This window comes from Salvelinus alpinus, chromosome 13 (assembly GCF_045679555.1).
Source record: "Salvelinus alpinus chromosome 13, SLU_Salpinus.1, whole genome shotgun sequence".
NCBI classification, from domain to species: Eukaryota; Metazoa; Chordata; class Actinopteri; order Salmoniformes; family Salmonidae; genus Salvelinus; species Salvelinus alpinus.
Window position 1 is genome coordinate 3,518,121 of NC_092098.1, and position 17,320 is coordinate 3,535,440.

Consider the following 17,320-nt stretch of genomic DNA (forward strand, 5'->3'; position numbering starts at 1 on the left):
GCATCACAACAAACAGGAAGAGGGGCAGACACGGGGTAGCTACGTCAAATAATTACGTATTAATCTCCATGTCCGTTGACACAAATTCGTACATGTCTGTGTGTTGCAGCTCGAGAATCGGGATGTTAGATTTATTCAGATTGATTTTTTTATTAAAACTTGGATCTTGTACCTGCGTACATGGACAAGAGAATTGTGTTGTTGGTATGCAAAATGCGTGCATGTTGGCAGGTCTGCAGCCAGCTGGTCTGCGCATGCTCTGAGGACGTGGCTAGGGATGCAGTCTGGGCCGGCAGCCTTGCGAGGGTTAACACGCTTAAATGTCTTATCCACACGTCGGCCACGGAGAAGGAGAGCCCACAGTCCTTGGTAGCGGGCTGTGTCGGTGGCACTGTGTTATCCTCAAAGCGGGCGAAGAAGGTGTTTAGCTTGTCTGGAAGCAAGAAGTCGGTGTCCGCGACGTGGCTGGTTTTCCTTTTGTAATCCGTGATTGTCTGTAGACCCTGCCACATACGTCTCGTGTCTGAGCCGTTGAATTGCGACTCCACTTTGTCTCTATACTGACGTTTTGCCTGTTTGATTGCCTTGCGTAGGGAATAACTAAAATGTTTGTATTCTGCCATATTCCGAGTCACCTTGCCATGGTTAAATGGGGTGGTTCGCGCTTTCAGTTTTGAGCGAATGATGCCATCTATCCACGGTTTATGGTTAAGGTAGGTTTTAATAGTCACAGTGGGTACATCTCCTATACACTTCCTGATAAAACTCAGTCACCGTATCAGTAATATTACTCTAGGAAGCTACCCGGAACAAATCCCAGTTTGTGTGATCAAAACAATCTTGAAGTGTGGATTCTGATTGGTCAGACCAGAGCTGGATAGTCCTTAGCACGGGTACTTCCTGGCCAGTTCAGATGCGGGATGGGTTCACTGGCACAGCTGATACAGCTGATATAACCAAGAGGATTTAGGGGGAAGGGGGAGAGGGATGAAGTGAAGGAGACTGTTATTGAGAAAATAAGGTACTTAAATAGACAGTGTTCAACAGGAATCTGTTTCTGTAGCCTCACATGGTGTCCACACTGTCAGCAGAAAAACATAAACAGACACACGAGGAGAAACAATATAGTGTAGTTAAATAAATAGAAATAATGAAGTGTCTTACTATTCTCTATGGTTGGCCCTCTTGCCTATTCTTTGAAGGTGGAAGCCACAGTTATACACCTGAGCCTGCTTACTGCACAACAATCCACAACAGGCCACTCCGGGATGCTGGCCTAGGCAGATTTGCAAAGAAAAAGCCGTATCTCAGACTGACCAATAAAAAGAAAAGATTAAGATTGGCAAAAGAACACAGACACTGGACAGAGGAACTCTGCCTAGAAGGCCAGCAGCCCGAAGTCGCCTCTTCACTGTTGACGTTGAGACTGGTGTTTTGCGGGTACTATTTAATGAAGCTGCCAGTTGAGGACTTGTGAGGCATCTGTTTCTCAAACTAGTCACTCTAATATACTTGTCCTCTTGCTCAGTTGTGAGTGTCCTCCCACTCCTCTTTCTATTCAGGTTAGGGCCAGTTTGCGCTGTTCTGTGAAGGGAGGAGTACATAGCGTTGCACAAGATCTTCAGTTTCTTGGAAATTTCTTGCAACTTTTGACTGGTACTGTATATATGGGGCTCTCGAGTGGCTCAGCGTTCTAAGGCACTGCATCTGTGCTTGAGGCATCAGTGCCGAATTTGGCCCAGCGTCGAATTTGTTCTTAACTGACCTGCCTAGTTAAATAAAGTTTAAATGTAATATATTATTGTTTTTTTACTGCCAACATTCCATATTCCAAACAATGCAGTATGTATCCACAGCCATACACTGGCTGAAGGAGTTGCAAATGCAACAAGTACTGATATTGTATCACTCACACCTTTCCAAAAAAAAACTACACGGAGACACTTATGGTCTGTATATGTAACAGAGAAGAACTATCCTGTTTTATTCGTTTAGCTCTCCAGAATTAGTTTCATTAGCATTGAATTCATGTTATTGAGTTAATGTTTGAATAGGTCTTAGTTTCAATTATTCCTATTGACAGGTTTCAAGGGTACTTGACTGACATCATGTGGTTTGTTGACCGTATTGCACCCCAGCTGTTGTATTATTTTTGCGCACCATTTTCCCTCAGACTGTTTCGTGCTGATGGAATTAATAGTAACGTTAGGTAGGAAATGCTTCTCCACTCCTTTCCCAGATAAAGACTTTCTTTTGATATAATTACGTCCAAATTGTCTCAGAATATGTATTAACTGTCTTGTTTTGCACACTTTGTACAAAATAATAAAATGCAGTACTACAGGATATTTCTTAACGTAGCTCTTTATTAGCTAGCTATAACTGGCATGTTCACGTTTCGCCAACCAGGATGAAACTGACCATGAACTAATCATTTGGGTGGTCTTAACCAATCATAGCACAGTATGATATGGCGGTAAAATGCATCCAATTACAATTCAGTATGTTTACACATATGAATAATACATTAACAAATGTACAATGTAATGACATATAGTTTGTCATAATGTGAAGTGTATTTTGGTTGTTTTAACAGAGTTCTCATGCTAACTTGTTAGCTATGCTAGCTCTCGTCCTGTTAGCAATGTAACGTAAGCTAACACCATTTGTGAGGTTCTGAGTTATGCACTATAACCCAATACTATATCATATGTGATTGAATATTAGCACCTGTTGGCCTGGGCACCTGGGTGTCTGTGTGTGTGTGCTGGAAGTAACAGTTAGCCCCAGATAAGTACTGGGAAGCTGTGGTTAGCCTTGAGCGAGAACAGTGTGCTTTTGTATACAGGTGCAAATAGCTCAGACAATGTTGCAGAGCTGTCTGACCTCAGCCTCTGGGGTGAGGGAGCGTAATCTACACAGCAACAGCGCCGGGACACCAAAGAGCGCAAAAAGGCTAGGACTAGCCTGAGCGCCGGCGATAGGCTGGGTGAGTCTAAACCACGCACAGTCTCTACTCTGTGACAGGCCGGCTCGGAAGCAGGAACTACCTCTGTCAGAGTATATTATAATATCTTTGTCAGGAACAAGTCAGTTCCCTGTTTTATCCTGCGTGATGATACATTGAACCCGTATATACAAAAATTGCATTTGCCATTTATTACTTAGTTAATAAAAAATACATAGCATACAATTGGTGACTCATTGTCATACTTATCCTTATACCAGATTGAATTGACGCAACCCTAACACATTCCATACAAATGTGCGGAACCGCGACATTCAAACGAGGCTGCAAAGAAAACTAATGTAGCGACGGTGTTGACATCAACATCTGGGGTGTGAACTACATTTCTATTATTGCATTGATTGACATGGTAATGGCTCTATAGTATTGGAGAAAAGTTGGAAAAAACGGACACCTCTGACTGTACGTTACATCGTGACGTGTCATGGCGTAACGTACAGCAGCACGCATAAAGCAACTAATTCTGTCTTACAGCCTCTCTCCACCAGGTGTAGCACTTCTCTCACTGTTTAAAAACAAGACAGGGTAAAGGGGGATACCTAGTCATTTTTTGCGTCATCACCGCAAGCTATCATGACTCTCAAAAGCCGCTGTTTACTTCTGAAGATCACTTTAGCACCGCCTAAAACCCGATTCAAATTCGACACAAACCTTCAAATAGGTATGTAATGACCCATTATATAAACTCTTTATAGTGTTATATTTACATTTTTAGAGGCGATAAGGTGATAAGTTGGACAGATCGAGTGAAAAAAAGCAGTTTCCCCACACGACATCTCTCCTCACTATCACGCAATAGGTTTCGCTTCCCCACCCGCCATTTTTAAAAAGACCCAACGGAGTTCATTGACTTCTTGAATCATGCAGAGATGGGCATCATGAAGGACTCGTCATTGATTTTGTTGGAAAGGGGAGAAATTGTGCTTTACAATGGTATTGATATTACAGTTGATCTGGAAGTATTACATTTTTTGGGCGCTAAAATAAGGTCAATTGTACGGACCAGCGCGATGTACAAAAGTGAGTTAGTTTTCGTTACACTGCTAGCTAGCTTCTTTTCAACATGTGCACCCCGTCCAAACCCAGAAGGTTCAACATTTTTGACCAGTTATTTTATGTTGGAGGAGTGTGAGAGAGGCCATAAGTCAACGAACACTGCTGTGTATGTTATTGTGTCTCAGAAAGAAAAAAAATTGCATGAGCTCCTGTACCATCATGTCAATGACTGCTGATTGATTGCCTCAGAAAGGAGTTAGAACCGGAAGGTTACATATAAACTCAGCAAAAAAAGAAACATCCCTTTTTTAAGGACCCTGTCTTTCAAAGATAATTCGTAAAAATCCACAGATCTTCATTGTAAAGGGTTTAAACACTGTTTCCCATGCTTGTTCAATGAACCATAAACAATTAATGAACATGCACCTGTGGAACGGTCGTTAAGAGACACTAACAGCTTACAGACAGTAGGCAATTAAGGTCACAGTTATGAAAATGTAGGATACTAAAGAGGCCTTTCTACTGACTCTGAAAAACACCAAAAGAAAGATGCCCAGGGTCCCTGCTCATCTGCGCGAATGTGCCTTAGGTATGCTAAAAGGAGGCATGAGGACTGCAGATGTGGCCAGGGCAATAAATTGCAATGTCCGTACTGTGAGACGCCTAAAACAGCGCTACAGGGAGACAGGAAGGACAGCTGATCATCCTCGCAGTGGCAGAACACGCAGAATGGGATCGACTATCCTACAACAATGAAGGTGACCTCCACAGCAGAGTTCACTGTCAACGGTTTTCCCCTACCATTATCTCTTGATGATGCATAGAGTCTATATTGCTGTTGAGTTCAGCACTGATAAAATACTTTGATATAGATACATTATCTCTCTCTCTCCATTTCTGGAACTCCTAATTGAGAGGCAAATCAATGTTCTATCAACATGCTAAGTTTTTGGTCAACAACAACGACCAAGTTTTCAATGAACATCAACTGAGGATCCTGGTAAACACAATAGACCACAGCATATCATTGTATTTGGCTGTATGCTTTGACGAATAAAGGTTGTTCTGGCCTGGAAGGTTAGCCCATGCACCACAAACTTGCGTCTGTTAAGGTTGCACGGCTGCATTTTCTTCAAAGGTGCGAAGACTTCTTTTCATAATGTTATATTATAATGCATGAATTTTCTTGAACAGTATGGAGTGTCTACTACTAAACTACCACAATTAATGTCATATAATGACTCCTATAGTGCTATATTGTATAAATACTTTTCCCCCCTCTCATTATTTCAATAGACACTCCTAGCGTGGTCCCCGATCTGTTTATCATTCCAACTCCCTGGAGAGCGAGCAAGGCATCACGGCGAGCACACGGGAGAGAAACAGCCGACTCAAAGCCAAGATCAGTTCCCAGTTTGAGGAGTTTAGAGGGCAGCTGATACTGAGAGAGGAGTGAGCAATGCAGGAGATGGGCATGGACTTTGAGAAGAAACTAACCGAGATAGAAGAGTTCCTGAAAAAGGGAAAGGAAAGACAGACCACTATTAAGTCAGGGATGGACATTGCTGAGCCTAGGGAGTTCCTCCTGTGGTGGACAGAAAGGCCAGGCTGAGGCGATCGAGAACAGACACTAATCGACAGTTGATGACCTGCAGGGACCTTTGACAAAGAAATGTCCCCTTCTGAGTCCACAGAAGACCTGGACAAAGGACCCATCTGCCACAGTCCAACCCAGGCATAACGAAACGAGGCCAAACCGTCACACACCCCAACACAGCTGGTACAGAACTGGAGAGCCTGCTCTGCTTCCTGGACCTAGAAAGCCTTGAGGAGCCTTTTCATGACCATCTCGCCCCTGGACGTAGAGCCCCAGCCACCTGTTCGTGAGCCCCTGGAATCCATCATACTAACCTGACGCTCTGCTGGAAAGGTCCCCCTCTGACAGAGGGGGTCCAAACTAAACTTTCCATTTTTTTTGAAAGAATAAGTAAAAAACTGGGCTCAATTATGAGTAGAAGAGTTGATGTAGAGTAGGTGAGAATGACAGATTTTTGAATTGTGTAAATTCAATTGTTTTATGCTTGCTTTCCCTGGCTAGATTTTATTATGTTGAGTTACTTGCGTACATTAATCGTAGTGCCCTGCATTGAGTTTCAGCGGTGATAAGATTCTGCTTCTTAAAAAAAAACATTATATACACATTGACAACATACAGTGCTTTACCGGCAGTACGGGAAAAAAATATCCACCATAAAACACTTAAAGATAAACCGTAGGCTGATTTTGGTGGGTACTGTAAGTCCTTAGCAAAGAAACCTGAAATAAATGCTTACAGACAAATACTTGCTATACAGTGATTTGCCTTATTTATTTTGACAAAACAAGCTACAAAATCTAATACTGAATGAATGCTCCAACAAAATAATTTATTAAGAAAATAAACATGACATCTTGAAAAATATAAATGTATGCCTACTTACACACACACATATATATATATATACACACTCACTCTCGCAGATCTTTCCAAAAACATGTTCACAGATTTTGGATGAGTGACAGGAAGTTAATAAGAAACATAGAAATGGTACCAGGTTCAACAATTGTGGTACAAATTCACATTACACTGCAACACTATTGGTACATGGAGGGCTCTGTGGAGGGAGTGGAGGCAGAATTTCAGACAGGGGACTTCCTGAGAATGAGTCAAGGGAAGAGGCACCGGAGTTCCCACACAGTGGCATCCACTGTCCCACAGAATTGTGGCGCAATAAACTGATCCATATTTGATGCCCTCATTCTGAAATAACACAACATAGGCTAACGGTCACAGTGGCCTAAGCAAAAACACAGATGCAGTTTAGAATCCTCTTCAGTGGGGTTGATGGTGGGCTGAGAGCCAATGGGAAAGTAGCGTGGAACTGGAGAGGGTTCTAGAATGTCCAAAGTGCCTTGTGTATACCTCCTCCTCCTTTCTTTTCCACCTAACTGGGATGTAGGATTTCTGTTCTCTGAAGCTGAGGAGAGGAAAATCAGCATCAGTCTTTAAGTAAGAGCACATGCAGATATGAAAATATGTGCATGACACAGGTGGCTCCTTAATAGGGGAGGACGTGCTCATCGTAATGGCTGGAACGGAATTAATGGATTGGTATCAAACATAAAGACATGGTTTCCATGTGTTGGATACCATTCCACTTAATCCATTCCAACCATTATGAGCAGTCCTTCCCTCACCAGTCTCCTGTGGTGCAGGAGTATATTACTTATTTATGATCACTGAGCATTGGGGTTCTTTATTTCCAGCATCACGAGGATATGCATGTTGCCCTTCCTATCAGACTTTCCATCTGTATGCGTCTTCTTACAAATGATACTGTCCATAAGAATACAAATATGAAAGGATGTAAATTCTGATTTGGTGAGTCAGGTCTCACCAGTGTGTAGTTGTTGGGGGCTATGATGGGGTCTGGCCGAGTGTAGTCTGGGGGGTTTGCAAGGGGGTCGTAGCCGAGGTGGGCGAGCATGGGGGCGATGTCATCCATCTCACGCAGCACATCAGAGGGGATGTGACCCACCCACTTAGACAGGGCGTCTGTGTTTACAGGGTTCACGACCTGGTCTGTGGACCGCTCCACTCTACAGGGGGAGATCAGACAGATATAACATTAGTGTCTGTGTGTTTGTGTGAGACTTGATTCTCCACCTGACCTCTCCAACCTACAAGGGTCTAGACTAATTCCAATGCGTGTGTGCGCGCATCTATTTTTGTCCTGGCTTTGAGAGGTGCATATGGTTATGACAAGATGTAATGATTGCATAAGACAGAAGTATTATATAAAGCAGCTCACTGACTACCACAGCTGGCTTCACATTATGTCTCATCTCTCTTCTAAACCTTCCATTAAACCCTCATACATACATACAGCTCCAGACCTGGCTTCAAATGCTATTTGAACTCATTTAAAATACTTTATCTGGGATTGTTTGAGCAGAATAGTCAAAAAGGTGAAAAGAAAACCCTGTCCATTTGGCACTCCAGGCAAACAAGAGCAGACACTAAAAGTATTTGAAAATGTCAAATAGTATTTTAACCCAGGTCTGTACTGCACCGCACAGCTGGAAAAACCAGACTGTGACTGACCCCTGTACGCTTCATGAGCATTGTCGGTGTCCACTTATTCTATCATTCGGAAATGGAGGATAACTACCTATTCTTCAGGCATCTCTTTATTGCGAACTATACCATAACGCATCAAACGTCTGGTATGCAATCACCAGAAGATGAGACAAGCGGGTGAGGTATGTGTGTGTGTGTGTGTGAGATTGAGCAGGGAATTTCTGTATGTGTCTATGTGTATTTATTGAGGCAGTGTGTAACAGAGAGACGTGTGCGTTGTGAAGACAGACTGTGTAATGTGTGAATCCTGTGTAAGGAGTAATACTAAGTACACCTGTGAGCCATAATCTTCTACAGCAAAGGTTAAAGGGGAAAGGAAATAATGATTCTTAGGAGGGTGCTTGTCATGCATGTACATAAAGACAAACTCGCTCTCTCTTTCGCTCACTTGGACAGCGACACTCCACCGGCCTTGCCAATGAGGTCTTCGTGGTGTAGCACGGCCGGGTCCCATGGCAACCCCAGGAAGCTCAGCAGCTTCCTCATCTCTTCCTCTGGGTGCAGTACCAGCTGCTCGTAGTGCACAGGCAGACAGCTGCCCTCAGGCGCCCCCTGGCACTGGGAGTACATGCCCTCCATCGCATGGCTCCACTTAGTTAGACAGTCCCTGTAACTAGTCAGGTCAAAACCAGAGATGGTCACCTGCAAGAAGAGAGGAGGGAGAAGGAGTCTGTGTTAAAGAGAAATATAGAGAAGAGAGTGAAGTGTCTGGAGAGCTCATGAATGGAAGCTCATCAGACCACAGCATGCAGAGGGAACCCCCTCCCCCACCCCACACAACAGCAGTTGCTACCTTGCGTGAGATCATGGAGTGGACGGTAGCCCTTCCATCCCGTAGCATGAGAACAAACTTGGCCTGGGGGAAAATACGGGCCAGGTAGGACAGAGACTTCAGAGCAAATGGATCCTTGTTACAGAGCCTGGCTGCTGGCTCCCCATGACCTATTATTACCTGGTGGAAGAAATCAATCAATCAATCAAGCAATGAATCAAGACGCAAAGCTATAGAAAATGGTGCAGTTACAATTTAATTACACTGCAGCATCCCAGCCTAGGCAACCCTTCCCATGTTTCAGGATGACCTGATGTAAAGTGAGAAGACAAACAGGAGAGACAAACACCATGGCTAACCTCCAGTAAGAACGCCCGCACTGCTGAGTCCAACACCTGGTCAGTGACCCCGGCCTCGTCCAGTCTGACCCGCTCTCTGGCCGAGCGACTCCAGGTGGCACGCATGGCAAGGAGACGCGGGATCACCCGTGTCTCCTCCCCGCAACGCACTGCATTGTGGGCATCCAGCATGGCCCGCATCAGTGTGGTGCCGCTCCGAGGGAACCCACCAATGAAAATGAGGGGTGTGTCCTCGCCATAGTAAATGGGAGATGCTTGGCTCTGATTGGTGGAGCCCAGGTGGGCATCTGCCCAGGTATGGCGGTGGGCGTGATCAGGGGGAGGGCAGTCGATGCCACTCAGGCCCAGGTAGAGGAGAGAGGCGGAGCAGAGGAGAGCACAGCCCAATAACATGCTCACCTTCTGTCCCCTCATGGTCAGTTAGACTGGAGGTTTATGGGCTGTGGACTGGAGTTAAGAGTAGGAGCTTGGGGTATGATTTGGTATAAAATCTGTGGGTTGAGACCTAGAGGGTTGAGAGAGGGGCAAGGGAGAATGACTGAGGCCTTTGGGTAGAAAATAACGTAGTGAGGAACGTAGAGACCCGTCGTCGCTGCCGGTCTAGGACCCCCCCAGGTGGCTCTGAGAGGGGTCCTTTCCAGCTGGGTGCCAGCCCTGTACATATCCTTGATCCACCATACTGGACCTGCAACACACACACGTCAACAATACCCTTAGGAAAGGCTTATTTTTGTTTTTCATTTATATTATTTCTTCTGGTGACCACATACAAAACACGCTATGTTATTACGCATTACATTTTGGAACAATTTCAGAACAATTGTAGCTTCCTGCATGTGTCCTGTCATTGAACTCCCCAACGAATGACTGAACTAGCTGCCCAAGAGACACAGAAGAGAGTGTGCAGTTGGATTTCTGCAACATTCATATTCCACATCCTGCATTTGGAGAGCCACTAACTACACGGTTATGCTGCCTTCTCGTAAATGCCATCAACTCAATGCTCTCCCTTTCTTCTCACCTCAGTTTCTTTCTTTCCTCTATCCCTCATTGTCACACTCATGTAAAGCCACTAAATGCTACTGTTCCATGTTTTCCTACAGTGACAGCTTGCTCAGCCACACTACAATGCAAAGCAATTTGTTTAAGATCCTATGAGTCACTACAAAACTGAATCAAAAGCCTGCCGAATGCCGATCCTCACATGCTGCAACAATCAACAGTTATATTTACTCTGCTAGCTAGTTTTAGGCTACTAAGAGTTTACACAGTGTTAACGCAGAGTTTGCACCCAAAACAAAAATGTACCTAAAACATTTACAAAGACTGTGTAGCCTAATTTATACATTTTTGTTCATTCCCTTCTGAAAGGCCTAGGTACAAATGCTTTGTACAAGTGGCCTGTATTAGCGAAGTACTTCAAAGTAACTGTCCTGTGTTAAGATTTCTATGAAATATGACCTATAATTAATTAAAATTACAGTGCATTTGGAAAGTATTCAGACCCCTTTCCGTTACAGCCTTATTCTAAAACGGATTCAATAGATTTTCCCCCGTCAATCTACACACAACACCCCATAATGACAAAGCAAAAAAACAGGTTTAGACATTTTGGCAAATGAATTAAAAAAACAAATATCACATTTACATAAGTATTCAGACTCTTTACTTAGTACTTTGTTGAAGTACCTTTGGCAGCGGTTACAGCCCTGATTCTTGTTGAATATGACGTTACAAGCATGACACACCTGTATTTGGCGAGTTTCTCCCATCCTTCTCTGTTGATATCCCTCTAGTGGTGTGGGGGCAGTGATTTGGCAAAGTGGATGTGGTTATATCCTGCCTGGATGGCCCTGTCATGGGGGTAACGTCGGACGGGGCCACAGTGTTCCCGCCCCCCCGTTTCAGCTTCCAGTATCTATTCTGCAATAGTCTATGTGCAGGGAGGCTAGGGTCAGTCTGTCCTATCTGGTGCAATTCTCCTGTCTTATCTGGTGTCCTGTGTGAACTTAAGTATGCTCTCTCCCACTCTACCTCAATGCTCAGCTATGAAAAGCCAACTGACATTTACTCCTGAGGTGCTGAACTGTTGCACCCTCTACAACCACTGATTATTATTTGACCCTGCTGCTCCTTATTTATCAATGTTTGATCATCTCGAAGTACTCTTATAAATCGCCACCCGGCACAGCCAGAAGAGGAATGGCCACCCCTCAAGAGTATGGTTCCTCTCCAGGTTTCTTCCTAGTGTTGGATTCAGGGTAAACTTTGAACATTGAGATATTAGAGAATGATAGATCAGACGCATAGTGTATAAGGAGTGAAAGAAACTGGGTTTTATGTCAGGAGGTAATGGGTCTCCGTAGAAAGACAGATGGCTTTGGAATGTGTTGAGTGGACGGGAGGAGATCACAGGATTGCTATAGGGGAAGCGGATGGACATCTGTGGATTAGGAGAGGTTGAGGTCAGATCCCCTGAAGGGAGTAATACATCCACACTTGTTTTTTTTCTTCACCTTTTTACTCCCAAATTTCGTGCTTACAATCTTTTCTCATCGCTGCAACTCCCCAAAGTGCTCGGGAGAGTCCTCTGACCATCAATATGTTTGGAAGAAAAAGGGGGAGGCTTGCAAGCCGAAGAACACCATCCTAACCGTGAAGCACGGGGGTGGCAGTATCATGTTGTGGGGGTGCTTTGCTGCAGGAGGGACTGGTGCACTTCACAAAATAGAAGGCATCATGAGGCAGGAAAATTATGTGGATTTATTGAAGCAACAGCTCAAGACATCAGTCAGGAAGTTAAAGCTTTGTCGCAAATGGGTCTTCCAAATGGACAATGACCCCAAACATACTTCCAAAGTTGTGGCAAAATGGCTTAATGACAACAACGTCAATGTATTGGAGTGGCCATCACAAAGCCCTGACCTCAAACCTATATCAAATTTGTGGGCAGAACTGAAAAAGCGTGTGCGAGCAAGGAGGCCTACAAACCTGACTCAGTTACACCAGCTCTGTCAGGAGGAATGGGCCAAAATTCACCCAACTTATTGTGGGAGCTTGTGGAAGGCTACATGAAACGTTTGACCCAAGTTAAACAATTTAAAAGGCAATGCTATCAAATACTAATTGAGTGTATGTAAACTTCTGACCCACTGGGAATGTGATGAAAGAAATAAAAGCTGAAATAAATCATTCTCTCTATTATTCTGACATTTCACATTCTTAAAATAAAGTGGTGATCCTACTGACCTAAAACAGGGAATTTCTACTAGGATTAAATGTCAGGAATTATGAAAAACTGAGTTTAAATGTACTTGGCTAAGGTGTATGTAAACTTCCGACTTCAACTGTATACACTACCACCGGTGGAACCATGTATTTGTTTTATACAGCTGTATGACCCAATAGGTGAATAAACTTGGTTTAAGCTTTACTAGTCGTCCTTGAGTGTTAACAGGTTCATTTAGAACCTAACAATGCCAAAACATTTAGGAGATAGAGGTGCTCAAAGTTGGCCCATTTTGCATTCCCCCCATTTTGATATTATTTAAAAGCTTACAAACAGGCTTGTCGAAAGTTATTGAAATCAAATGGAATGACACTCTGGTCTAATAGTGCACTATATAGGAAATAGGGTGCCATTAGGGACTCAAAAATGTAATCTGTCCCAGAATGAAGAGTAGGCTACAGAGCAGTCTCATTGGCTCTCTTCTCCTGTCTGTTCAGTGGATGTGGAGGACTGGGCCTCTGGTTGAAACAGGGAGGCAACACCCACTTTCTGAATTGGAGTACTAGCTAGCCAACTCGTTACATTTCTGACAGATGAGGATGTTGAATGTGAACACTGGACAGAAATTGGTAAATAATAAATGATTATTATTATGTACATTATATAGGCTGTTATTTCAGCATGAGTAGTGTGACGACCACGAATGAGAAGGTTTTGAATTCATTCAGTCTAGTCCAGACACTGCGCTTCCCCTTTCATTTCCAATGAAATAGCCAGCATCAGGTGCGCAATAAGGCGACAGTTGCCATTTAATTTGTTCTATAGTGTGCGTTGTAACCGTGTCTTAAAGCCAACATGGGCGCCGAATCGAATCCACTATTTCCATTATTGGATTACAATTAAATAGTCAAGTCAACGTTAATCTCCGCTGGAGTTCTATGGACGGATTGGCTAGATCTGTACAACCAGTCAGGAGCCCTCAACCACAAACATAGCAAGGCCTATTTGAATGCAGGACTTCAACAGTGTGTGACCATAGGGATGGGATTAGCAAGGCTATGTGAGAATGCACTGTCAAAAAACAGTCCAGAACTGCCATAAATGTGTGTGTTAGAGATTGCCAGGTATGTGATAGCTCAGAACGTGTGTGTGTGTGTGTGTGTAGGATTATTCCACGATTCTCTATCGGACACTGAGCTCCAGGATGTTAACCTACAGTGGCAAGAAAAAGTAGGTGAACCTTTTGGAATTACCTGGATTTCTGCATAAATTGGTCATCAGATTTAATCTGATCTTCATCTAAGTCACAACAATAGACAAACAGTGTGCTTAAACTAATAACACACAAATTGTATTTTTCTTGTCCTATATTGAATACATAATTTAAACATTCACAGTGTAGATTAGAAAAAGTATGTGAACCCCTAGGCTAATGAGTCCTCCAAAAGCTAATTGGAGTCCAATCAATGAGACGAGATTGGAGATGTTGCTTAGAGCTGCCTTGCCCTATAAAAAAACTCAAAAAAATTTAGTTTACTATTCACAAGAAGCATTGCCTGATGTGAACCATGCCTCGAACAAAAGAGATCTCAGAAGACATAAGATTAAGAATTGTTGAGTATCTCTAAAAGCCTTGATGTTCATCAGTCAGCAGTAAGACAAATGGTCTATAAATGGAGAAAGTTCAGCACTGTTGCTGCTCTCCCTAGGAGTGGCCGTCCTGCAAAGAAGACTGCAAGAGCACAGCGCAGAATGCTCAATGAGGTTAAGAAGAATCAGTGTCAGCTAAAGACTTACAGAAATCTCTGGAACACGCTAACATCTCTGTTGACGAGTCCACAATACATAAAACACTAAACAAGAATGGTGTCCATGGGAGGACACCACAGAAGAAGCCACTGCGGTCTGAAGTTTGCAAAAGTGCACCTGGATGTTCCACAGCGCTACTGGCAAAATATTCTGTGGACAGATAAAACTACAGTTGAGTTGTTTGGAAGGAACACACAACACTATGTGTGGAGAAAAAAGGGCACAGCACACCAACATCAAAACCTCATCCCAACTGTAAAGTATGGTGGAGGGAGCATCATGGTTTGGGACTGCTTTGCTGCCTCAGGGCATGGACAGCTTGCTATCATCGACGGAAAAATTTAATCCCAAGTTTATCAAGACATTTTGCAGGAGAATAGGCTATCTGTCCGCCAATTGAAGCTCAACAGAAGTTGGGTTATGCAACAGGACAACGACCCAAAACACAGAAGTAAATCAACAACAGAATGGCTTCAACAGAAGAAAATACACCTTCTGGAGTGGCCCAGTAAGAGTCCTGACTTCAACCCGATTGAGATGCTGTGGCATGACATCAAGAGAGCAGTTCACACCAGACATCCCAAGAATATTGCTGAACTGAAACAGTTTTGTAAAGCGGAATGGTCCAAAATTCCTCCTGACCATTGTGCAGGTCTGATCCGCAACTACAGAAAACATTTGGTTGAGGTTATTGCTGTCAAAGGCGTGTCAACCCGTTATTAAATCCAAGTGTAACGGATGTGAAATGGCTAGCTAGTTAGTGGGTACGCGCTAATAGCGTTTCAATCAGTTACGTCACTTGCTCTGAAACCTAGAAGTAGTGTTGCCCCTTGCTCTGCAAGGGCCGCGGCTTTTGTGGAGCGATGGGTAACGACGCTTCGTGGGTGTCAGTTGTTGATGTGTGCAGAGGGTCCCTGGTTTGCGCCCGTGTCTGGGCGAGGGGACGACGTAAAGTTATACTGTTACATTGGTGCCGTGACCCGGATCACTGGTTGCTGCGGAAAAGGAGGAGGTTGAAAGGGGGGTGAGTGTCAGACTGTTACCATGGTTACACCATGAATATCAGTCTGAAAGTCACAAAAAAAGATGCAAGTCTCTACAAGCCAGAATATTGACTACAATTACATTTACTTTAAGGAATACCAAGTCAGTTGCACAACTAAGTAAGCGTTTCACTGTCAAGTCCACACCAGTTGTATTCTGCACATGTGAGAAATAACATTTTATTTGAATGCATCCAACTGAAATTTGTCTTCCACATTTAACCCAAGCCCTCTGAATCAGAGAGATTGTTGTTGGGGGTTAACTGACTTTCTCAAGGGCAGAACGGCAGATTTTTCCATTTGCCGGCTCGGCGATTCAAACCAGCAACCTTTTGATTACTGGCCCAACGCTCTTAACCACTAGGCTACCTGCCGCCCCATGTACCGGTTGTATATTTTGTTGGTCCTTTTGGCAGTAGGAGGTGGAGAAAGGAAGGCGTTTACCCTACTTTTTGCGGTGTTGGTAGGTTCTGTCCCTTGTATTTTCAATCTGTTGAGGCATTGCTTGTGATGCACAATATGTAAACAATAGTCGAATTTAGTCCACCAAAGCCCTCAGTTGGAAGAGGTTTGCTGGTCTGTTAGGCACTGCCATATAGTGCAAGTGTTTGTCACGTGTGAATTGCATTAGTATTGAAATTAAAAACAAGATATATTTACACAAACTAGCATACTGAATGTCTGATTGATGTGGATATTTGTCTCACATTCCTGCCTCCAAAAGGACCAACCACATGGACAACCAGTGAAGCATCATTTTATTCAACATTCTGGTTTGTAGAGGTCATGAGAGGAATCTTCCCTGATCTGAACGCTAATTTCTGCCCGACATATAATGATTTGCAATTCAACGGTGGGTCTTCAGGCTAAGAGAAACTGAACTTGCTGAGGAACTACAACAAACCAACGTTGGGAAATTATGTTTAAATATACTTTCCATTAGATGATACATTCCAAGCCTACATTCAATCGACATTCCAAGCCTACATTCAATCGACAAAGTACATTTAAAATGTATTTAACATTTTTTGACAAGCTAATTTCCAAAAATCAACTAGGGTTATGTAAGCTAGCTAGGCCAGCAATCAACACACAAAAAAAACAGCACCTCCGGTGAACAGGGGTGTAATCATTAGCTCAAACAGCTGCATTCCGTTATGTAATTAAAATGGGAGACAATTTTGCAACTAAAACGAGGGACAAATTCAAGTAGGACCCTCCCCGTTTCGTTCAGTTTGCTTCCCTTTAAGAAACGTTTTGCAACCGAATCGGCCTAATTAATACACCTCTGGTTAAATCAACAGTATTACTACCTCCAGTGAATTGTGAATACCCAGGAAGTGCAATTGGTAGTAGTTTTGTTTACACAAAACTTCACGGAATCGAATGTGAATATCACTCACCTTAACTGCCGAGAGTCTCTGAAAAAGAAAGGTCCGTTGTATTGTGCAAAATAGAGGAAACTCAACTTCTCAACACAAGCCGCTCAAACAAGATAAATTGTGTAATTTAAACGAGTTTAACTATGGTGTTGTCTTGTCACCAGTCTGAAGTTCAGCCGTATCTACTGTCGTACAACACAACCTAAGTAGAGTAATTCAGCATTCTTAAAAGAAACGCCTGAACAGTGTTTATTTCTTTCTGGTCCTGACGAGAGAAAATAACTATCAGGGAGGTTCTCTTTTGCACTGTTCAACCAATCGAGTAAACGTGGAGGAGGAGTTAAGATGGAGTTTGCCCTTGTTAATGGATGTTAACGTCCAAAAGTAACATCACATGCTCTCTTTCCATTCCTCCTAAAGACCGGATGCTGTCGTTTGACTCCACTGACGGTGTACGGGACAGTTGCCATAAAGGCACTACCACAGCTAGAATAATGAGACAGATATTTAAACGGATGTATA

At 43.4% G+C, this 17,320-nt stretch overlaps 1 protein-coding gene across 1 annotated transcript; it reads right to left on the reverse strand.

Annotated features, from left to right (window-relative positions):
* Positions 1-6,373: 6,373 nt before the first annotated feature.
* On the reverse strand, positions 6,374-17,089 carry tpst1l (tyrosylprotein sulfotransferase 1, like). The gene is made up of 6 exons (XM_071337470.1): positions 16,820-17,089; positions 9,336-10,020; positions 8,998-9,156; positions 8,593-8,846; positions 7,462-7,663; positions 6,374-7,041 (listed from the first exon to the last, which is right to left on the reverse strand). Exons 2-6 carry the CDS (start codon positions 9,747-9,749, stop codon positions 7,009-7,011), a joined length of 1,062 nt encoding a protein of 353 aa, XP_071193571.1. The 5' UTR covers positions 9,750-10,020; positions 16,820-17,089; the 3' UTR covers positions 6,374-7,008.
* Between the last annotated feature and the right edge of the window lie 231 nt (positions 17,090-17,320).